The 24,181-nt window shown below is 43.9% G+C and overlaps 1 protein-coding gene across 1 annotated transcript; it reads left to right on the top strand.

The window, feature by feature from the left end:
• The first annotated feature begins 8,835 nt into the window (after window positions 1-8,835).
• olig2 (oligodendrocyte lineage transcription factor 2) lies at window positions 8,836-10,156 on the top strand. The gene is made up of 2 exons (XM_034562169.1): window positions 8,836-8,914; window positions 9,313-10,156. The coding sequence occupies exon 2, from the start codon at window positions 9,335-9,337 to the stop codon at window positions 10,154-10,156; it is 822 nt and encodes a 273-aa protein (XP_034418060.1). The 5' UTR covers window positions 8,836-8,914; window positions 9,313-9,334.
• The last annotated feature ends 14,025 nt before the right edge of the window (window positions 10,157-24,181 follow it).

Genomic DNA, 24,181 nt, shown 5'->3' with positions numbered 1-24,181 from the left:
CTGCGAGGGTGGGACACAATGCCCCCAGTGTTCAGGCAGGCCCACAGGAGCTTGTTTTACAACAGGGGAGGGGCGGCCATCAATGGCCATATGATGTGAACCACCCTGAGCCGATTCCCAGTGACAAACAGCCCCCTCCGAGCGGACCCCCGCCTCCTCTTTTCTGCTTTCTCCCATCGCCTCCCTCCTTCCCTCCACGCATTCTGTTCTGTTGGACCAAAACCAGGGCGAGCCGAGAGCAGGCAACAGCACCGCCCCTCAATGGACTGGAAATAAGGGGAGACATGCCCACACACAGCACACAAACACACACACAGACGCCCACTCTCAAAATTTCTCACAGACATAATGGGCATACATGCATACACTCACGTGCATCGACACGCACGGGAACAGACCCTTTCTGTCCTTCTTCTCCTAATGACGCCTCAAGCATCATGCTGGAAAAGGAATTGGTGTTGGTTTGATTGAAGCAGCGTGGCCCTTATTTAGAACAAATTGCTTGATGACAGCATAATTGCTAAAGAATTGAAGGAGAGTTAGTGTGTCGAGTTGCCCAGTGGGCCCAAAAGTCCCCCCTCCCCCCACTGCTTTCACCAGGTCATGGGCCCCCGTTGGCCCTGCCCTGGAGACCTGTCCGTTCTCTAGGCCCCAAAGTCTGTTGACATCTGCTCTGTCCATTGCCATTCAAACAGGACTACCCTGTCTGAATGGCATATCTATAATTGAGCTCTGGTTAAGTTTAAAACTTAACTACTTGGTCCAAATGAAGTTTAAAAAATAAACTGCCAGTTGGTAGGAGAGGGACACCTGGGACGCTTGGTGATGGCCAAAACATCGTCTCATCAATAGGTGCGGACACTGTAAGGGAATTCAACCCTCTCTCAGGAGATGGGACATGGGAATGAAGTCTATGATGTTGAAGGCACCGAGCATACCCACCACCCATTCCAACTTTCTCCCTGAGTCTTTTTGGCAATATATGAGCAACGTTACTGTTTTACTTTATTGTTGGCACAGCTGCAATGGGTCACCTGCCTGGAAGAATTCAACAAAGGTTATTCCAAGCATTTGCAGCCAATGCCATGCAATCATTTGCTTTAAGTAAAAGTTACACTTTTTATTTACAATATAGGTATTTTTTCCGTAGTTTTGGCCATAATGAAAAAAGTTGTTTTGATGCAATTCTGGGCACAGAGGTGGTTAGAAAATCCATCCATCCATTAATCCATCCATCAATTCATCCATCCATCAATCAACCAACCAACCAATCAATCAATCAATCAATCAATCCATCCATCACTCTGTCCGTCCAGGCTGGAGCCCATTCTTGGACACATTGGGATGGTTGCCACAATTGAAATGCACTTATTTTAAAGTTATTACCCAATGTGTTCATTTTAGATCCCAGAGAGCTATTCATTGGTTTGACTATTTACCGAGACTTTCTGTGTTTTCACAGCTTTAATCACGACATTAAATGATAATAGTGGAATTCTATTTTAATGTAGTGGAAAAACGCCGGTTCACAATCAAGTGCTCATCTCTCGACAAATACTTTGATGAGTAAATACGTTTTCCTAAAATGAGTTACAGCATAGAGGGCAACAGAGAGCTGGCTTCTCAACATGTTGTTCAGTTGACATTTTAAGCAGTATACCACCATTTCACATTTGTTTCAATCTATAGTTACGAAAAAAAAAAGTTCAATTTTCAGTTCAGGAATGGGAACCACCAACTGAGCTCACCATAACCACTCCAGAAAAAAAACACCTACAACCCAAAAGGTGTGAAAACATCAATTGAGGGGTATAGGTTTGAGTGTTTGTGTGTGGGGGGGAGGGTGACAGCTGTTTAGCATGGGGGTGGTAATAAAGTAGTCAAGACCCTTTGTTAGGGCTGATGAGCTCGTGTGTGATGGGATCAGGAGGCTGGTAGTGAGAGTAAAGGAATGTAACCCAGCCTCTTGGTCCCTCCATATGACGCTAATTGCAGCAGAGCGGGGATGGCCTGGGCTGCTTGTGTACACCATTGTTATTCCTCTGCCTATTGTCTCCGGCCTTCTGACAATGGCCATCTGAATGAGAGCCTGTTAAGCCAGGCGGATCCCCATCATTAGACCCCTTTACACCCATTGTGATGCAGCACTGAGGATACTGTAGGGCTATCAGTGACTTCCAACAAGGCCGAGGCCCTCGTCCACAATAACGCAGAGACAATTTATTTTTGTTTTTCCGACGTCCATCCACACAAAGACAGCATGCTTCACCTTTGGAGAACTTTTCAGCGAAGCTCTCCAGTGCGGAGATGTTTGAAAATGACGCTCATAGATTTGGGATTAGAGATTTATAGCCGCTTATCACATACAGTTCTCTCCACAAGACACAACCCGACCCTCATAGACTGCCAGTGCTAGTCAAACATGGATTAGACTCCTCGTATTTGGTTATTTCAGTCATAAAAAACAAAAAGAAGATTGTCCTGTTGTAAAATATAATCCAGTTACAATGCACAGCAGAGTGTACAACTAAACGGTTCAACATGGCTCCCTCCCTTCAAAGATGGTTTCCAATCCAACAAGGTTACACATTCTTAACCCTAACCCTTAATTGTATTTATTGCCGCCAGGGTTCAGAGACAGTTGGAGGTGACAGAGCAGACTTTTTTAAATCCTGAATTCAATGTGTCCATTCAACCCCACTGCACACCAGATGGTGGCGCTAAAGCTATTTCGTTCTGTGCCAAGCGAAATGGGAGGAAGAAGGCCGATTAAATATTGCTTCAGTGTGGGCCGCGAGCTATTAAAGCAACCTTAAAATGCCGGTAGCGATGGACCTTCATCCGACATGTAATTATATAATTCAAGAGTAATCAGACAAAGATACACACTTGGTTTATAAAACTAATGCAGTCATAATGTCATAAAGATTGTTGTTGTTGTCAGAACTGTTTTAGAGAGGTGTTGATTCAACTTAATGTTGGTGGATGCAGTTTGTGCTGCTGTTGAAGTGTATTGCATTAAAAAGAGAAGTGTTTCAGTTAGCCTACTCACGATGATGTAAATGGGCTGGACAAAATACCCAAAACACCTGTCAGTACAACACAATGTGAATCAAATGTGGCTCCTCGCATCTCACTTTCATCTATGAGGTCTGAACTGATTATTTTGTGACACAAAAATGCCCCGAAATAACCAAATCAGATGATAAATCAGACGCTTGGGCGGGATTAGACCATTCACATAGATGCACAATGGTTCCCACTCAGGATTGACCAAAACTTGTAGATTGGAAAAGAAAGTGTGTGTAGATTACTAAGTGATTTGATTGTTTCAATTATATTTAATCAATAGGAGGGTAGGGGGCCAATTTCACAGTCTAAATGAATTCCAGAACTTTCTAAACATCCTTAAGACACTTTTAACAGCCTTAAAATAATTTCACCATCATTACCCCCGTTGACAATCGACAGCATCACTCCAGAGAACGTGACACTTTTTTTGTCCACACAAGTTCGGTCACGGACGTACTGAGACACAAACTGCCAGCTGGCCTGCTTTGGGTAACGTGCTGCTCCGTCTACTCCTCCGTCTCCCTAAAACAAGCATCTGGAGGCGCGGGGAGTGAATACAAGTGTGAATATATTCATCCCCATGCTGCTTTGTTAAATCTCTGGGCGTAAAGCCGTTGTACCCCCCGTGCCCTCCTGGGTGACCCCCGAGGATCAGAGACCAGGTTGTCGAAACATTTGTAACATTTGGCCAAAGCAAATCTCAGGCTGCCTGTTGAATTGAAGCTCAGACCAAAGAGGAGAAGAAGAAAAAAAATCCCCCTGGAACCCTCAAAACACTCCCTACTCTGGTCCAGGAACACCCCCCCCCCACCCACCGCCCTCCCGCCCCTCCCTCCCCCTTCTCTCGTTTCTTATCCCTCACACACACATCGAGCATGGAGGCTCAACCCCTCACAACCTCCAGCAAATCCCCTTTATCTTTTCCCAGCCAGATGGGGCCGCTGGAATAATAGCCGAAGCCCAATGAGTTCCATTCAATTTGTCATGCCGTCTAAAGGAGCTTGTAAGCTTCCCATTTGCAGTTATGTTATAGTAACCATGGGAGGCTCTGCAGTGTTAGGACTTAATTACCTCCTAATAGCTGTTGTAGAGATAAAGCCCCAGGCCAGCATAACCTAACACTGTCCAGCCCCTTTAGGCACAGAGGCATGAAGACTCCCTCGATCCGTAGCCGGGAGGATCCACATCATGTGTCAGGTGGTTGGCTGCCGGCCGACATTAAGACCTCTTCACTCCACGTGCACCTGTACAGATCCGCAGGGGTAGAGGATCAGCCTCCAGGTTGTTACTCAGGACATCCCTGATGTTTCAACATCCTCTGGTTTGGTAAAGCTGTAACTAACTTTTATATCGAAAGGACATTTTAAGAATGATCTCAACCGCCAACAACTTTAGTCCAGACTGAATCACCTCAACAATTATTGGATGGATGCTTGTGAAATGTCATGCAGACACTGATGGGCCTCCTATGATAAATGCTTACTTCGGGGAACCTAAGACTCTTCCTCTAGCGCCACCATGAGGTTCATGTTTGCGGTGTTGGGTGAAATGCCAGAAGATGTTGTATGATGGATTGTAACAGCTGATCCTTTAACATTCCCTCTAGCACCATGATGATGAACATGGTGGACATTATACCTGCTAGCATCATGTTAACATGCTGAAGGTTTAACTCAAAGCATTGCTGTACTTAAAGCTATTCCGAGGAACATGCACGAGGGATTTAACAGGATTTGTGGCATTCAACAATTTTCCTTTAAGTCAACCTGTCCCTCCTTTTATTTATAAAGATATTCTTATTGTTTCAGTATCTCTACTAAATCTTCTGACACTGCGAGACTCATTTTGTCTGCTGACTTCTTTTTTGAAGTCTGTTTGACTTTTGGGTGACATCTTTGTGACTCGAGCAGGGCACGTTCTCCCTCAAATGGCAGCTTTAGGGCCTTTTAGTCAATCTGATCTGACTCGGGACGCTCGTATGAGCAAAGCTCGCCGGCCAAGTCACATGACCTCAATCCAGTTGGTCGTGTTGTTCGCTCGATGAAGAAATAAACAGAACAGAGCTGAATGTTTCTTCTCTTGAGGACCTTTCCTCCTCATACTGTACGGCTCCTTTGGGTCTCCTCCTGTATTTCAACTTGGAATCTGAGTCATTTGAATTTGTGGACTTAACAACAACAAAAAGCATTTTGACGTCGCAACATTCAAACAGTTTACAAAATATGTTTTGTGGGAAACATTTTGCCTGCTATAATATGTTTGTTGTTGTTGTTGTTGCTCTTCTTCAAACTTCCTGTGCTGGCACTTAACTTCGCCATTTAATGTACAGTGAAGAACTTCTGCGGGAGAGCCGCATGTGACACACACACACACACACACACACACACACACACACACACACACACACACACACAGTAACAGCAGTGGTGGTGGCAGGCGGCGTCTCACGTTCCTCGCCACAGATTTCAACAAAAGCGAGAATTTTGCTTCATTTGGTTCCAAGATTTGGCAGAGAATGGGATGGAGAGGGAGAGCCAGGACATTATTCATGTCTTTCAGTTCATTTGGCCTCAGCCGGTCAGCTCCTCAGACAGAAAGAGAAACCTTCTCTCGTGTTTTTTCCACCCTCCACTCTTTTCTGCTTTTTTTTTTTGTTCCCTTTCTTTTTTTTTTATTTTGGAGGCAGATTAGCAGGATTAAGTATGGCTCACATATGCTCCTCCTCACTATTGGTATTCACCACGGCACCGGGCCTACCGCCACCCAGACTGATGGACAGGAAGGCAGAGGGAGAGAGGGAGAGAGGGAGAGAGGCAGATGATGGTGAGGAGTGCAGTTGGAGTTGAGAATCAAAGTTGGAGGGGAACTAGAAATGTTAAAAACACTCCTGGTTTAGGGCTGTTTTTTTTTCTTCTCTGCCCATTTTGGTTATAGCTCCAATCAAACTCTAATATGACAGTACACAATATTTTCCACGCCAATGCTTCAAACTGCTTGTGTTTGGCTCTTTCCTCTTTCAACCCCAGCAATGCCGAGTCAGGTCTGGTAAGAAAACGGTTCTCCCAGTCCGCTGTGGAGGAACTTGTCTGGTCTGCACTGGGAGCCAGAACCTTGTCACCCGACACCAATGGTCTCTTGTTGAATGGGAGATCCCTGCAGCCGTGGTTTCAGAGCGTGGAGGAAAGCCTGGAAGCAGAAGAATGACGGCTGTTAAAGCAGCAGGCTGATGCTCACAGTGCCATTCACTAACACATGGGTGTAATTGTCTTTATTTTTTATATAATACCACTATAAAAATTCATTTTAGGCTGGAAATTGACTGGCCTGCAACAAATAACACACTGATTTTGCACGATATGTAACTGAAAGCTCTCTAATATTCCCTCCTCATTTTATTTGATTGTTTATGTCCAGAGGATGTGATTTACTGCAAACTCCTTGCAGTGTGACACACATCAGCTATTATAAGAAAAATAAAAGGACAAGGACATCCATCTCTTACTTTTAACATCTGACCTTAAACTTACAGCATTTTGGCATTAGAATATTAGTTTTCTGGAAATTTGAGAAAATTCCCCCTTTGATATATATATATATATATATATATATATATATATATATATATATATATATATAGCCTTCTAAAGTCCATGTGTCACAGTAATACATGGGTAAATGTAGGTCTGCATGATTTATATTTATGGTCATTTCACCTGGAGTTTCTCAACCTTGGTTTGGGACCCTAATATGGCCTTGTGCCATTAAAAGGTTGCGTAAGTCTTTATTTTTAAATCACATGGTTTAAGATCAGGAGATGAATATATATTTCTGAAACCCCATGTGAGGGTTCACATAACACAAGACCTCCATAATTCCTGACAGGTGTCAATCGTGGAACAAACTTAAGACAAAATAATGACACAACAAGATGCCTGTGGAAAGGAGCCATGAAGAGGAGAGCCAGCCCGCTGGTCTGTGTGAGAGTGTGGGAATGTCTAATGAAGCAAGAGGTGGCACAGATACAAACCTCCTGATTTGAAACGCCAGATACACCGCCCTCATTACCATAATATGAGTTAACAGGCAGATCAGAACAGTGAGAAAATAAAAAATGAAATTAAAAAGGGAGGGAGGGGGGGGGGGGGGGGGGGGTGGCGTTGTAGTGTGTGTGAGTGTGTTAACGACCTTGATTTTGTGACATCATTACACGGACTGACGTGAAACCTGAATCACGGTTACGGAAAGATATTCGCTTGTGATTGGCTGGCAGGTGACCGTTGAAATCACACGAGACCGCCCTCGAGCATTAGTTCCGGTCAACTGTTCAACCAGCATGTATTCTCAAATCAATGCGCGAGACCAGGACCGTAACTGACCACAGACACACACGGACAGACATATTTGACATTTCAATTTAACTTTAAACATTTGCATAAAACAAAACTGTAATTATAGGCATAAACGTGTATAAAAACAACTTAAATACAAATTTGTGTTAGGCCACACGGGCAATATAATTTATATGTATGGCTTTATATTAATTTTTATTTTCAAAATAAAGAATATCGGACATTGTCTTTAATTATTAGAATTAAAAAAACAACAACAAAAACACGCTTCAAATGCATATACATAGACAAGAACCCAGCGTAATTCTAATTTATTTATATGTTTTACATTTTTATTTTTGATCAATATTCCAACACAGACCGGACAAAAACAGATAAACGTGTGGAGGCAATTAGCGCTGATGGCGTCTGACTGCACAGCCCCGTGCTATTGGGGGACAAAGCCGCTGTCACTTTGAGTTACGGCCGAGGGCAAATCACCGGTTTGGGCCCTTATGTCTGCCGGAGGCCGCCCGGCCGCCAGCAGCAGGCCACACCGCTATCGCTCACTGCGGACTAATTGAAACGTTACGGATCATAACCGTTAGAAACAATTTTGCACACTTCATTAATTAACGTTAAAGATGCACTTTAACGGCAGCTGCTGGCCGACAGCCGGTAACAACGGAAAAACAGCACATTAACAGCAAAGCTGCGAGCGGGGAACATATTGCTGCTTATTAGGCTTCGACCCCGTTATTACTGTTCGTGTCGGAGGGGCGGCGTGGTGGTGTGGTCCAGGAGGATGCTCACGGGAGGGAGGGTTGGATTAGAAAACAATTAATAAAAAAAAGAGCTGAGGAACGAATGTTCGATCAAAAATAATGACGAACATATTGTGTCGATTAAAGGGAAATTGGATATCAAATACAGAGGGGAAAAAAAATTCGACTAAAGTGTTTTTAGTCACAGTTTCAATATAAAACTAATTAAATCCAATTCATGTAAAATGTTTTGGTGTGAGTTTATTTTTCTATTACTTGTTTCCGGACACTAGATAATACAGGCACATTAATATTCACTTCTAAGAGGGGCACAAAACAAACAAAGAAACGTGGCTTATCATCTGTGTTATTACAATAAAATCCATCCGCACGCGGGCCAGCATTTTACAAGAAGGAGCCATATGTAGGAGGGAGTGTGTCTGATTTCACTTAATGCTGTGTGTTGGTATAATTACATCAGGCTGGAGGACCCTCCGTCTCCCTTCTCTCTCACCCCCCACACTCCTCCTCCTCCTCCTCATTCTCCTCCTCCCTGCACGCAGCTGATTGGTCGCCGGACAGCCACTGCGTTGTCCTGGTGACCCGGCCTCTGAGCGGCTCCATCCCCGGCTATATAACCCCGCGGTCGCGCGCAGCGTGCCAAATGGGCTGTCAGATGCGATTTCGGAGTAACAAGTGGATTTGACGTTGATAGGTTTTCTCACCCTTCGCGCTTGGAAAACACTCTTGGTACGTGTTTTATTACTATTATTTATTTATTTGTAGATATTATGATGATAATATTTCTGTATCTCCTTCTACTTAACTTTTTTTTTTTTTGTATTTCTAATGTGGTGATCAAATATCAATACACATATTTTTGTTTTAAGTGAAGCAAGTTTGAAATAAATGTATTTTCTACTAGTTTAAAAAATATAATAATTAATTAATTGGCATAGAAAAGCTATGCCAATTAATCAAAACGTATGGTTTTGTTTCCGTAGTCCTACTTTATAGTTTTGAATTAAACGGATTACATCTCAATAAGCTGTGACCTCCAAACGGTTCGTGTTGCCTTCTGTGCTGCTGGCATGACAAGGGGATAGTTGCGGTTCATTACATTAACGACACGGGCTTTCTCTCTTCAGCTCACCGTGCTGGACACAGACCATGGACTCAGATACGAGCCGCGTGTCGAGCAGACCCTCATCTCCGGAGGTGGACGACATCTTCCTCGCCACCCTCAAGAAGTCGGTGCACGGCTTCTCCAGCGCCGTGTCCTCCACGCAGAGCGACCATCTATCAGAGCTCGCCAGCCTGCACGGCCTGCACGGCCTCTCCGAGGAAGACGAGGAGTCCCTCGCCCTCCGGCTGTCCAAGAAGGACCACAAGCTGCTGTCGGAGAACGAGCTGCAGACCATTCGCCTCAAGATCAACAGCCGCGAGAGGAAGAGGATGCACGACCTCAACGTGGCCATGGACGGGCTCCGGGAGGTCATGCCCTACGCGCACGGACCGTCGGTGCGCAAGCTCTCCAAAATCGCCACCCTGCTGCTGGCTAGAAACTACATCCTGATGCTGAGCAACTCGCTGGAGGAGATGAAGCGGCTGGTGAGCGAGATCTACGGCAGCGGCGGTCACCACGGCGGCTTCCACCCGGCGGCCTGCGGGACTATGACACACGCGGGACCCGTGCCGGGACACCCGGTGGTTTCCCACGCCTCGCACCCGGTGGTGCACCACCCGCTCCTTCCCCCGGCCGTCTCCTCCGCGTCCCTGTCCGCGCCCGGCATCTCCGCCGTGACCTCGGTCAGAGCCCACCACGGACTCCTCAAAGCGCCCGGAGCCGGCGCGGGGCCGCTGGGCAGCAGTTTCCAGCACTGGGGCGTTGGCACCGGGATGCCCTGCCCGTGCAGCATGTGCCAAGTCCCGCCTCCGCATGTGACCAGCATGCCGGTCCCCATGCCGAGGCTGGCCAGCGACCCCAAGTGACTTCGCACTTAGAGTGGAGACGAACTTCTGTTGGGGGGGTTGTTACTGACTCTCTCTCCCCCCACATTGTTACTCTTTTTTTGTATTTATCTCTGTCGCTGAATCCGTTGCGACGGAGCCGGTAAAGAATCCATCGTTTTTTTCCCCCCTCACTGGGACTTTGGGGTTTTTGCAAACTAACTTAGTGTTTTATGGTAATTAACCTCAATTGTAACAGGCGTGTCTTCACAGAGCTCCTTATTACTGGACATCTTTGAAGGCCCGGGCTTGTGTGTGCGTCTCTGCAGATATTTAAAGATCAAATTGATTTTTTTTTTCTCTCCTGTGGGCCCAAATCCAACCTCAAATATAGAGTGTAAATATGTAGATGGATTATTCATATATTAGAGTCTCGTTACTGTGCGGGAAGACTCCCCCGCCCCTCACATGTTGCACCTGCTTTATTCTCTCCGTCTTATTCAACGCTTCTCTCTCTTTATTTTCTCCCTGTCATTCTCTGTCCCGACGCGAACAATGACAACTTGTTTATTTTTTTATTAAAAAATAAATAAAAAATGAAAATGATATTTATTTACTTACTTTGGACGGGAATTTCAGATGAATCTCTGATCGTGTTGGGGTTTGAAATGTAAAATAAAGACGATTAATTGAAAAGTGAAAAAAAAGGTCTTTGGTGATGTTTGTTTGTTTGTTTGTTTGTTTAAATATTTGTGTAGCTTACACAATAGAAGGAGGGACATGTCTAATGAGCTTTACAACGGCACTGATGCAACAGGTCAACAATCATTGAAACACTGAACACAAACATTATAACAGTATGAGACATTTATTGTACTTTAAATTCACAATTTTACCTGAAATGTACTTTTATTATCATAATGACTATAATTATAAGTACTTATTACTCTATTATCATCATCAAAATAATGTATTGATCATACTCTATCTATCTATTGGCGTTAGAGGAAGCCTACCGTTGACCAATGACATGTCGAAAGGACCATCTCTTTTTCCTTGGCCTCCATTGCGCTGTGCAAACCCTTCATTAACATTTGATACAGCTTTATTTCAGGATCCTTAGCTGATTGAGACTATTTTGTGATTTTGAGCTATATAAATAAACTGTTCTTCATTGACTTCCTTCTAACCAGGTTGTGTATAAAATTCAGCCAGAAATATAACAATTATATCCACGGGTTTGGTTCTTTACACAATCACTAACTTTAATCATACACCAATTATTAGTCCTACATAAATTCAATTTAATTAAAACAATTTTTAAAAATTTAATACCACAAAAGAATTGAGTTGGAAAGTGTACGTTGTTCGAGATTTAATGGTTGACATTTAACATTTTTAACTAGTTTTACTTAATCTTAATATGTTTATCTTCATGAAACAAACGTGATTTGCTGCATGGATCCCAACAAAGTTGATCAGCTCCGTTTCAAACACAAACCAGTCAGGACTTATTGCACCTGTCCGGCCAACTGCGGAATGCGTCTGCTGCAATGCGCCAAAAGATTAATATGTTATAGATATCCACTTTATATATGACGAGAGGACAACCCCGAAAAAACAGCATTTGGAATCGTGCAGCTTTGCAAAATAAAAGCCCCCCCCCCCCCCCCCCCCCCCCCCCCCCCCCCCCCCCCCCCCCCCCCCCTGACGAGTAGAGGCCGGTGCACTTTAGGAAAAAGGCAGCAGCTGCATAGCAGATCGCGCATGCTGTTGCAATGTTTTCCAAAGGCTTTTGAAGATGGAACGATATGAACTAAATCTCTGAATATTCATGCACGCATTTGTTTATTCGTCTCATTACTGGGATTGAATTATTCAAAGTCCTTCAGCGTCTTGTAGGACGTTGCAGAGAGGCAGAGGTCATTTGGTGCAATACGGCAAAAAAATAAACAGTTTATTTACAGGTAGAGACAAAAGTCTCAGCATGTGGAAACTTCCTTTGCTCTTAAAATCATCTTTTATACTTTGGGATGTGCTTTTTATCACAGCGTCTGAACAGCACAGACTACTTCCTCTAAACAGGTCACCAACCTCAAAAAAAGAAGCAATTTATATCGCTATCACTTTTGTTCATTTGCCCTAGATGTGAAGATCATGTAGAGGAATGCTGTTGAGCTCAGTTAGAGACCGCAGGGCTGGAAGCAGAGAAATGCTTAGTGATGATGGCCATCGGTCGATTTGGCTGAACAGATGAAGAATGCAACTGAAGTTTGGATCTCATAAAAATAAATAAAATAATGGATAGTCTTTTTTTTGAAAATGAGCCTTAAATGCTCTCACGCAGGCGTTTTCAAAGTGACAAATATGTGCTGATGCTGTCAATGACAGCAATAGTCCTGGTCTAAGAAACGTTTACATGAATTGATCCTTTTCGTGCATCTGAAGAGCCTCTTCCAGTGTGTTGTCACGTCAGTGTGTTTAGTAATTGATAACTAATACAAATGTAAAGGGGCTCCAAGCTCCACAGACTTCATGGGAGAGTGAAGCCCCTTTTCCCCACATGGATAAGAAAATGACCCACACTCACGGACATCTGGCTTTTGTCCTCAGTGCAGGTGACAATCAGAAGATGACAACACCTGTGTGAATGGACTCTACAGGTTTGTTTACACAGACTTTATCATCCATGTCGTTCCCTAATGTGTCTATAGGCCTTTCTCACAGCTGGTATGTAGACATGGCAATCCACAAAAAAAGCTCAAAAGGTACAGCAGGTGCTCTGTTCTTCTTGGAGTGTCCTGGTAAACCATGACAGTGGGACGGTGATCCAGCACCAACCAAACCGGGACTCTGAAAATGAATCAATTAATTTAATCATCTGTTGTTCGTACTGTGACATGTCCCACTAGCCGTTTTCCCATTCGATTGTCAAGCGATTTGTAAGCGGACCTTTGAACTTTGGGGCATTTCCATCAACTTGTTTGGAGCGCATACTGTCGGCTCCAGCGTAGTGGCGTTCAAAGTTGAGCAGAAGAGGAATTGTTTTTTATACCAATGGGAATATCAGCGAAAACGGCGACAGGAGATACAGCTGATAATTCTTGAGTTAATATTCGCTACGTCAGCATTCATTTGGCAACGGTATTTCTGTATCCCATTTAGTTTTCGACGAAGGCAAAAAACACATTTTGTGCCGTTTGCAGAACCAGCATGCAAATATTTGAATGGAAACACAACTATTGTCAGATTGTAATACATCTGCTGCAAACTGGTTAATTAATAATGGCTTTACCCCCATTTCTACTAACGTTCATCAAATACCTTCTTTTATACTTGTGTTATCTTTTAACATCAGTGCATTTTGAATATATTTTGTCTTCTTATGTTTTGGAATTTAGTTGATGCCATCACACAACGCTCATGACAGAGTTTTCAACCCCAGATAAACACGGTGCTAAAGTTAAAAGACTAACTGCATCTTCTCAGCCTCAACACTCGGGCCAATAGCAGCTGGGCCTCACATCCCAGTGACTGGATTTGAATAAACAGCTCCTTATCCACTGTTGGTGGCAGGCTGACTTATCCATTGATGCCGAGAGTGCGCGGTTGATTCGGTGACAGTTTAAATATTCATAACTTTGAACAGAAGGGGAGCATCAGTCGTACACTGTTGCAAACTGGACTTAAACCTTCTTGAAAGCATGGCACAGATGTACACCCTTTCAGGTCCGCGCATCGTGTTGTGTTAGCTGAAAGGATTAGAGATCGGTGGGATGCATCAAAGGAGGCGGAATAACAGAGAGAGAAACAGAGTCTATGAGGCAGCAAAGGAGGAATACGAGAGAGGAGATAAACACACAGAGAAGCTGTCAGAGACAAAGGCAGGATTTAACACTTACAAGGGAATAGATGGAGCTCTGAGGTGAATATGAGACCTCGGAGGTCACTCTTTCCCATGGGACTGATGTTTACTCTGAATCAGTCTCATCTGCTCATCCTAAACCACCATCGCACACAGTGATGGACTCTGACTCGCTAGCGGGGTCTTAATCTCCCCTGTAAAAGGGCTGAGCTCCCCCCCCCCCCCAAATGATATTCAACCCAAATCGCTTAACGACACAAATGTTTGATTCAGAGCGATACCTACGAACAGAATTGCTCCGTAATTCGTAGGTATCCCACTCAAATATGTTGTACGTTATCCACGTAACCACAAACAAGGAAGTATAATGCTGTGTCCACACCAAACGCGGCGCAAATTTTTTGAGCGACCAGATCCCATGCAAAGTCAACGCACAGGCGCGTTTAGACGCAAATTCGCGTCGGGCGGCCCCATAGACGCGAATCGGGCGGCGCGATAAAATTCGCCCGAGGTGAATTTCCGCCCGTCACTGTCCTGCCGTTGTTGAATCAGAAAAAAATGGTAGCGGTTTGCGGACCCCCCGAGCTCTTTAATACAGCTACAGGTTAGCCTGAAGTAGCGCTGGAAGCCGCAGTCATCCAGACGCAGTTCCTGGAGAAGACTGTGAAATTCACCGAGCTGTGTGCGGCGACGGGTGATGTTATGAACCCAAATACGACGGCGGCTGATGTTCCTAAGTTTGTGGTATTTCCACAACAAGTATAGAGTAGAAATAGTGGTTATTTATTTCATGGCGGACGGCGGTAGTTATAACTGTTTACGGAGATAAGCAACGCCCCCTTTTCGCATCTAAACGCGCCTGTGCATTCACTTTGCATGGGGTCTGGTCGCGCGTTTGGTGTGAACGCAGCATAAGGACCAACCAACGGCGACCTTTCAGGTTCGATCCCCATGTGGAATGAGAAGTCAACGTTGACCTTTTTGTTACGCAACTTGCGTCTTCTGCTTAATTCGGCTGATTCAATGATATTCAGCGAATATATTTTATATTGTTCAATTCAAAGGATGATAAAACAAATGTAAATAAAAAAATCATGTTATATTAATTAAATTATTAATACAAAAAGTTGACCATTAAAGCTATTCTATGTGTTCTATTTAATCTGTTTTATGTCCCCCATAATTTTCCTTGAAGGAGAAATGGGTCTGTGTTCTTATGGGTTAATGTTGTTCGGGTTGTATCATTTGACATCAGTCAACCAATGTGATGTTAACCATGGATTGGGGTGACTTTATTCTTTCTAGCTCCATGGGATACACGTTCATGTTACTCCGCCTTTTTCTTACAAAGAAAACCTATTAAAGTTGGCTAGGTTAGCTAACAATGGCTAGCCAATAAATGTAATCTTATATTTTCATCGGCCTACTGGCCACGTGATATTCTAATGTTAGCCTTTTTTAAATTAGTTTAAAACTAACGATCACAAACGTTCCCTCATCGTAAGCTGACAGGGCTTTGCACTGGGATTTGAGGAGACACACATTGACATAATGAAAAGGGAATTCTTCTGAGAAGAAAACACCATAATAACGTAGCAATGTAACGCTACAATGAATAAACAACAACCGCCCTGAAAGGACTTTCTTACATCTTACGTCATATAACAGACGTAAAGTCAACATTTTCCTTTAGTAGTAGTTGTGCAGGTGTTGGACCCATCCTCCACGCCCATCCTCCACGCCTCCCACCTGCCTGGGCGTTCTCTCTTGTTATACTCGTTTATTTTCATACCTTGTAACTTGCCATAACGGTCGCTCAATATACTCTACTCGCTCTGCGCGTGGCTCTTTGTACGAACGTTCTGACCGAATACAAAACGTATCCGTGGTTTTCTGAAACGTACCATGCCAACGGTTTTTCCAGGCGACTGGACCGATCCTTTTCCCTCTACAGCATCCAGCTCTGATCCTGTCTGATTGTGGGTCTGGGTCAGTACTGGTGGTCTCACATGAACATGTTGGATTGATTTAAAGATCATTGGGGATAATGGCTCAGTTATGGATTTGCAAGTTCCCATGAACTGCCTTGGTGCGATTTGCAGCTCGCAACGAGCGGTTACATCAGAAGCTGAAATTCTTCAGCCAGAGTCTCCCGGCATTCTGAATCCATTGCAATACATAATTGTTTCTTGTTTTGCTGCTTCCCAACTCGTGATGTCTTGTTCACAATTAAAAACTCTGTATAAATGGAATGAAGTAACAGCTCTTCATTCATCTGGCTATTTCTGCAACGCCACATACTTAAGAACTTAACAATACTCGTGGGTGTGTGTGTGTGTGTGTGTGTGTCTGTTCAATAATCTATGAACAGCAGCAGATGAACTCCTCGATCGGGTGGATCAATGTGTTTAAGTAAAAGCCCAGAGGGACGAAGACAGAAGGGAGTGAGCGTAAAGGAAAGCGAGAGAAACAAAGCAAGTGAGCAGAAGATCCATTGAGTGTGTTTTTTTGTGGCTGAAGAATCGTCCCCAGTGGCTTTGAAAAGAGGGATAATCCTGTCAAGTAAGCAGACCTTTGGATATTCATGACTGGCCGAGCGGCTCCGCGGACTGAAGGAGGACACAGTCAGGATGGGATTAAACATCAAAGTGAATGTGAGGAGTGCAGGATTGGGACATGAATCAGCCAATGCAGAAGCACAGGGGTTTCAGAGGGGTGTGCTGGGGGCCAGTTGGGAGCAGTTGTCTGATGGGTGGACAGCACTTTGAATGACTTCAGGATGAGGGCCTTCTAAAGGCCTTTCAGGAGAGTGATATGGTGCAGTTCGTGCACCTGCCAGCCAATCTAAGAAACATTGGATTTAAGTCCAAAATAAGTTCTCATTACTGTCATCCTTCAGTCTGGAGAGCTGCTGAGGAGCAGGGATGCCGTGACAGAAGTGATCAAGTGGTTTTCTTTCGACAATGCTGCACCTCGCACGGCAGCTGGATTGTCGCAATGTCACCGAGATCACGGGAGGAATCCATCTTGCCAGAGCTTCAAGCAGTGCGTTTGTGTCCGGTAAGCCAGAGCACGGACCAATCAGTGCCCTGCGAGGAGCTACGGCCGTGGCTTAGTTGTGCGTGATGCGACACGGAGAGGCGGCCGTTAAAAGATTCTGAGCGTATGCTGCAGGAGCATCAGGTATTTCAGAACTGGAGGGTATTTGAAAGAAGAGCGAAGAACGGCGAACGAAGGCTTCTTCTCGATTGAAAAAAAGATGCTTGCGCTCTTCTCCTGAATTGCTCTGCTCACAGTTTGATTGACAGATGCTTCATCCAATCACATGCTCAGTATTTATTTTGTATTTGAAGTACCTGCCCTTTTCCAAACCGTTTCCAAGGACGACTTGTGAACTAACCATCTGGCGGGTACGGTTATGTGACAGAGCACAACATCCAGGTTCATAAGAGAAATAGTTTTTCAGGTTTGATGTGGAAGAACTCGACTGACCCCCGGACCTCAACCCCCCTCCACTGTGGGCCAGACCACATGATCAAATATCAGTGTTGGACCTCATTACTGCTCTTGAATGGGATCAAATCCCTGGAGACCGGTACATCTGGTGGAAGGCCTGAAAGTGGATGATTATATAGCAGCAGATTAATGGCCATGTTTAACAATCGCATATGGATATAATGTTAAGGCATCATCATACTTTTGGCCATGTTGAGCATGTAGCCATGCCGATAATTAGTTTGTTCTTCTGTCCAGATTTAGAGAAATATAACTCCATGATTTCCTTTTGCAAATACATTGGGGCTCGTAGCTGGGACATTTGGACAAAGAAATTCAACTTGATATAATTTAGGGAAACTAAAGTAATTTTGTGAAACACACACGCACACACACAGGGTGTCCTAGAGTTGTCCAAACATGATTGAATTCAATCTGAGACCAATCTGACAAGTCTTACATTGAGAGACCTCACCAAGTCTGAAGAAGACCAAAGGTGAATTCGAGATTTGATGTAACTACTTTTCTTTATTACATTTAAAAAGTCAGCTTGAGGATATTAGCAAGTAAGTAAGGTTGAGGCATCAAAACCACTTAGTTAGGTTTAGTACAAGAGCGTGTTGACATTGACTCAAATAAGACCTGTGACTTATGACTCCCATCACTAATGTCTGAAAAAACAGTTAAAGTTTAAGTTTTGCACTTGACACGAACAATGGCCTCCTGTGCTTGTTTAATCCATCCACCACCCTCCCCCCCTGGACTATCTTGCACTTTATACTACATCAGTGTCCAATGACAAGTACATAGGAGTCAGTTGAAAGTAGTTATCAGTCGAGATGCACTGACCAGCCTATTCGACAAGTTGGGAGGGAGACTGGCTTGTTGTCTTGGGTCCTGTGTGATTATTTCAGCCTCCAAAGCAGCGATGCCACCACGAGATGCTTTAATGACGACAGCCCCAATTTGTCAAGTTAGTGAAGCCTGCTATCAAGTTGCAGTGCAACATATGTCAGCTCTCTGAGTTGTTGCCTCCCCCGGGTTCCCCCTTTTCATAAATCAAATTAGCACCACAGTCCACAAGGCTGTCATCTCATTTATAATAAGCAAGTAAATCTAAATGATGTTTCATTTTTTTTTTTTACGTTTGTATTTAAGCATTTAATTAATAACAAAATAAAACGTCCGTCACCTGCTATGACACTCTCGATAGTTCGCAGTCTGGGAGGCCAGTCATGAGTTGGGACAACATCTGTGACAAACCTGCTGCAGTTTAATCGGAGTGGAGGCTGAATAGAAAGGGAGAGTGGTGGCTGCTTCAGTCTGATCTCTCAAGTCTTAGTGGGGATTTAATGTGCTGCGAGGAGCAGGAGCTCAGTGGGAGGGGAATGAGCTGCTGTAGGAGGTACGACGTGGAGAGATTCTGGGCTGTCTCGAGGGGAGGAAGGGGGAGAGCTGGGTGAGTGTGTGTGAGTGTGTGTGTGTGTGTGTGTGTGAGTGTATTACAGAGTGTGTGTGCTGACAGATGTGTCCGTCAACGCCTGAAAGAATCATCTTACATCCACTTGCATCCATCTGCCAGCCTGGCGCTGCAAGGTTTTCTGAAATCAGAACAATGTCTTAAAAATGCAAAATGACATTCCTCATTCACAAAAAAAAGGGGGGGGGAAAAGGTTTCCCAACATCAACAGAGCACCTTTTAAACCCTGAGCAACAAAGCACAGAATAGGTTATATTTGTCATATAGCCATGTGTCCATTCACTTATCTGTATGCACCTTTTGAAGCATTGCATTAGAATAGCTGTATGGAAAATAAAAGAATCTTTTTTTTAATGTTTGCTTGAGTTGGTTTTTGCCAAATAGAGTTGATGAGATAAGGAAAAGCCTCTGCCAAATACATTTGGACGTAGCCAACATTTAACATCGTGGTCATGGGCTTCTCCTCCGAAAAGCACGACACATGGCGAATACTAGCGAATGTCAAAAAAACAATCAAGACTCGCCCGAATGAAACAAGTTGCCGAAGACCTCTTTGTTGTTTTGTATCGGCCAAGGCGACTTGTTTTGTTTTCCGCTTCATAACCATTGCTTTTTCTTCTTCTCCGTTTACTGTCAGAATACATGCGTAAAGCCTACACCACCAACCTCTGCCCAAACTACAAGCCTTTTTAGTTTATTCGCTCCAAACCAATTTTGCAAACGTGCCTTATTTGCATGTCAAACGTTCTGTTTAAATTGTGTGAAATAACTAAATGGAAACCAGGCTTCTATCTAAAAAAATAAGGGGACATTTAAGCTGAAAAATGGGTGTTTAGGAGAAACATAAAAGATACATAGAAACAATAGTTTACCATAAAAAAAACCAACATTCTGGTATAAAGAGTGTGTTCAGCGCGTGGATGGGTTGGTCGGCCGTGCTCCGACAACCCCAAAGTTTTCCGCCTTGTGCAAAACTTTCATTTATCCACTGATCCCATTAGCGACCATCCATTCACGGCGTAGCAAATTAGAGAAATTAGCACCAGAGGCACCTTTTCTTCCCAGCAGCGTCTTTCCCTCAGCGCGCCCCGGTCAGCTGGGAGGCGTGATCCCTGCAGCGTGTCCTGGTTCTGCCTCGTGGCCCCCTCTCAGCTGGCGTCCAAAGGAAAGGCATCCGGGGACGATCCCAACCAGGCCGCCTCACTTCACAGGAAAATCTGGCTCGCAGGACAACTTTGCAATATGCGTATTTGACAGTGCAAAATTCCCAAAAAATATAGAAAAAATATAGCCACATTGTGTTGATTAATTTGCGAAGAAGGGAAGAACACTACAAGCATCACAAATCTCTGAACCTCACTTTAAGTCCAGACGCCCAATTTCAATATGTTATCTTTCGTGAATCATATTCTTAAATGATAATTCCTGTTTGTTATAGCTTTGGTTATGCGTTTTGGCGCTTTCCAAGGTGCTCTCCAAATTAATTGCTGAGATCTCGGCTTGTATTATCGGGGAGAGAAAGAGCAGTAGAATATAAATGATGCAAAACACTTCCATCCTCACACTGAAAATGAGTGCACTAGCTGCAAGAAGAGCAGGTCAAAGTTAAAACTGTGATTGGTGTTAATAATAATTATAATGTTTGCCTTCTTTCTTGGAGGTTGGTTCCAATTTGATCATCTGACTGCTTGTGTTTCTTCTTTCAGATTTATTTTTCGCGAGGTCACTGCATTTCAACTTGAAAAGTACAAAGTCATTTTTACTGATAGACATGAAAGCCCAAACTAAGAAAACAAAACCCACATTGAAATAAACCAGATTTATCCTGAAAAATGAGAAAGGAAAAGTAGAGATTTGAGCTTTGAGCTTTGCAAAGATGTGGTGGATTGTTGTCGGACTCAAAGTTTTGACGCTTTATTAAACACAAGGATCAACGAAGATGGACCCCACATTTCCACCGTGCGGCACCTTTTTTTGTTGTTGCAGTGTCTTTTTTTTGTGGCAAAAACACATTAAAAGCTTGTTCTCCTTTTTGCCTCGCTGAACTGCTTCACTTTCAGAAGTCCAAATTCTGGGACGAGCGTCCCCATCCATCATACTGCTATCAGCTTTCACTTTAACAGTGACTTGGGTCTCGCGGCACCGCCCTCCATACAGATGGGGATAACCTCTGAAAACCCACCCTTGGCCTTGTACCGCCAATAAAACCCCAAAAAGAAACATCTCAACCCGCCCACCTCAACATTTAGAATTTAACTCGGGGAGCTCCTGACCTCGATCGCTTGGTGAGAAGAAGAAGAGGCTCTGTATCTGACTTGGGACAAGGATTCCTGTGGAACTTTAGCGTCTGTGAATCCATCATTGTCACGCTTAAATAGGATCGGGGGTTTGAAGGAGACTTTGTGGGGGACGGGTTAACTAACACTTTCCTATTAGCAGCCACCCTGCAAATCCCCAGTGGCATTGTTTCAGAGAGGAACATCTGCTACGACAATAGGCAATCATTGAGTTGAATTATGTTCTGTGTAATTCTAAATGACCGCAACGAAAGGTTAAAGTGCTTTGATTCGACTGTTGCAAACAAATCATAGTAAAACTTCAGAACCCAGTCGCACCATTTTTTATTTTTTATTTTCACAGGATTTGCAGGCTTTTAATTTGAAAGATACATCAATTTGAGATATTGCAGGAATACATCAGACGCCACCAAAACAAGCAAAACAAATCAACAATTAAAGGTCAAGACCGGAAAGTGTCAGCGGAGCAGTTAGCAACTCGAAATATGAATGTGGCAAACGTCCATCTGTATTTAAACAACCGCGACCGACTGAGCGTGTGCAGCTATTGAGAGTGAAGCATTTAGGCTCTCTTTCACAAAGGGCCCGCGGGCTGAAACCTTACACCCCTCCAGCCTTCATTATCCCCGCCACACTATGATCAGCAGCAAATGTCGACTATCCCAGAGCAGCGCTCACAAAGCATGCTGGGAAGGACAAAGGCAGACCTTCAGCCGATTGGTTCCACCTTATTAACAGCTTGTAATCTTCTCATGTCTTTGGCCGGGCCTCACAGAGCAGGAGTTAGGGCCAATAGACGAGTGTGTCCTCCGTTCTCGCTTTGATGCCGAGCGGCCTCTTTCCCCCTGAAAAAAGAAAAGTCCCGTTCTGTTATATTTCCATTGTTACTGCTGCACCTGTTTGCCCACAGGGACACATGGAGAGAATCAGTCACTGGCAACTGTTAATTTCTCATTAGACCCAGCACATTGTAAACAGAAGACCGTTTTGGATGTAAAGCCCACAGCAGGTGCAGCTCCGCGTTTTCAAAACAGTTTGATGACCCAAAACGGGGATCGTGGAGCGGCTTCTCTTTCTCAGGGGATCTGGTGCAATTTTAAACTTTTTTTAAATGTCACTTTCAGGTTTGAATCGTGCTCTTAGCCGTGGTTGGATTGGAGTTTTTTAAATGTAAAAGGGAGAAAATTTGTAAACATTCGACTACTGTCTCAACCTTTTTTATATAAAAATATGGAGAACATTAACACCGTCAAAACACCGTCATCCCTTGAGGTGCAGTCTTATCACTTCTGTGAGATAGTATTTTTTCTTTACAATTTCTAAGGGATTTCGCCACCAAAGACGTCTTGGTGAAGTCAGAGAACCTGTCACGCGTCAGACGTACCTGCGCGCTGCAAGGCTGTGAACCAGCTTACGAGGCCTCGTGGCCTCTATATAGTCCTCTCAAGGAACTGCAAGCTAATCAGAGAAATGTTTTTGTGTTGAAATCACGAGCTCTTGAGCAACAAGCGACGCAGCCAGTGACAAGCCGCGTAATCGTCCCAATTTGTCGAGAGTCCTTCAGGCGTTACCGACATAAGTCCCACCGCCGAGGCCGCGAACATGTCGACGCACCACCAAGTGACGCACAAAAGAGCTCAATCAGACACCTGATGTAAATTGACTCCATTAAGTCAAGCAGTCGGCCGTCAGCCTCTTTATATATCCAGTGAGGTGGGTTTATAATTATGCCAATTTGTACTCCATTAAAGAGCCAGTAGAGGTTGTTTTGAGTGCTGTGGAAACGTCTGGTGATCCGAACTCAGGATGGGAATTAGATGTGTATTCATCAGTGTTTTTTGTTGTTGTCATTGTTAACATTTAAAGAACATATATTATTCAATAAGAAAAACACAAAATTCAGTGTCAATATTTTACAAATGCCTTTGCAGTGCAGAAACTCTGCGGTTCAATAATGTTAGTTTTGCTTTTTGTTTAGTTTTTATTCTGTATTCATTCAGACTGACTTATCAGAAGCTCATGTTCATGTTCCCCAATTGTTCACTTTTATTACAACCCAAAGAATCAAATATTAGGCCATCAATAATAATTTATTGGACACATAGAGGCAAAATATTGTTTAAAATCGGTTTGAATTTTATCTGGGACGCCTGCCAAAGTGTTCTCGAGCGAGACCCTGACCCCAAGATGCACCCTGTGAGCTTTTGAGCTTTTAATGGTTCGGATGGGTTAAATGCTGCAGCTACATTTAATTTATGATGAGCCTGTATGTATGTGACAATGTCATGTTATTTCTTTTGTTACATTTTCTTTATAGTCTTCTCCGTTTAATAAATCCTTGGAAATTCAGTTAAAAAACACAATACAATATATAATCCATTTATACTGGAGACAACACCAAGAAACCACAACAGGGAGAAAATAAATACACTTAACTAATGTTTAAATAAAAGTGTGTTGAGTCCTTGAGACGAATGGCAAAAAATAAATAAAAAGGCATAGAATTCCTAACAATTATTTTCAGTGGTTTCACTTTGGGTGTATTTTTCATCCCGTATTGGGGAATAGACTGACCCAGGAGTTTGGCCGAGGTGTCTTCCTGTCTGTCAGCCGCAGGAAATGGCTCCACACAGACGAGGCATTTAGCTCCCAGGTGCAGACCCACCATTGGAGGGCCTTGCCCAGATGGATAGTACTTCTTCCACCATAAAGACACTAGTCTTCCCCCTGCCCGAAGCCACCGGTGCTCCTGCCCTGGTCCAGCCTCATCAAAAGGAGCCTGGAAGCTGGGAGGCGGATATGCTGGGCTGCGGCCCCAAATCAAGCTCACTTTTCTTTTCCCTTGTAAGTGGATAAAAAAAAAGAAAGTGGGGGAGGGGAGGTGCGCTTTTCTGCTAGACACCAGCTTCTTTCTTTCTCCTCTTTTCTGA

This window comes from Cyclopterus lumpus, chromosome 21, assembly GCF_009769545.1.
Source record: "Cyclopterus lumpus isolate fCycLum1 chromosome 21, fCycLum1.pri, whole genome shotgun sequence".
In the NCBI taxonomy this organism is placed as follows: domain Eukaryota; kingdom Metazoa; phylum Chordata; class Actinopteri; order Perciformes; family Cyclopteridae; genus Cyclopterus; species Cyclopterus lumpus.
This window is presented reverse-complemented; position numbering and strand designations above follow the sequence as displayed.

Excerpts from the sequence above, each read along its gene's own strand:
- olig2 (XM_034562169.1), top strand. The coding sequence starts at position 9,335 with ATGGACTCAGATACGAGCCGCGTGTCGAGCAGACCCTCATCTCCGGAG.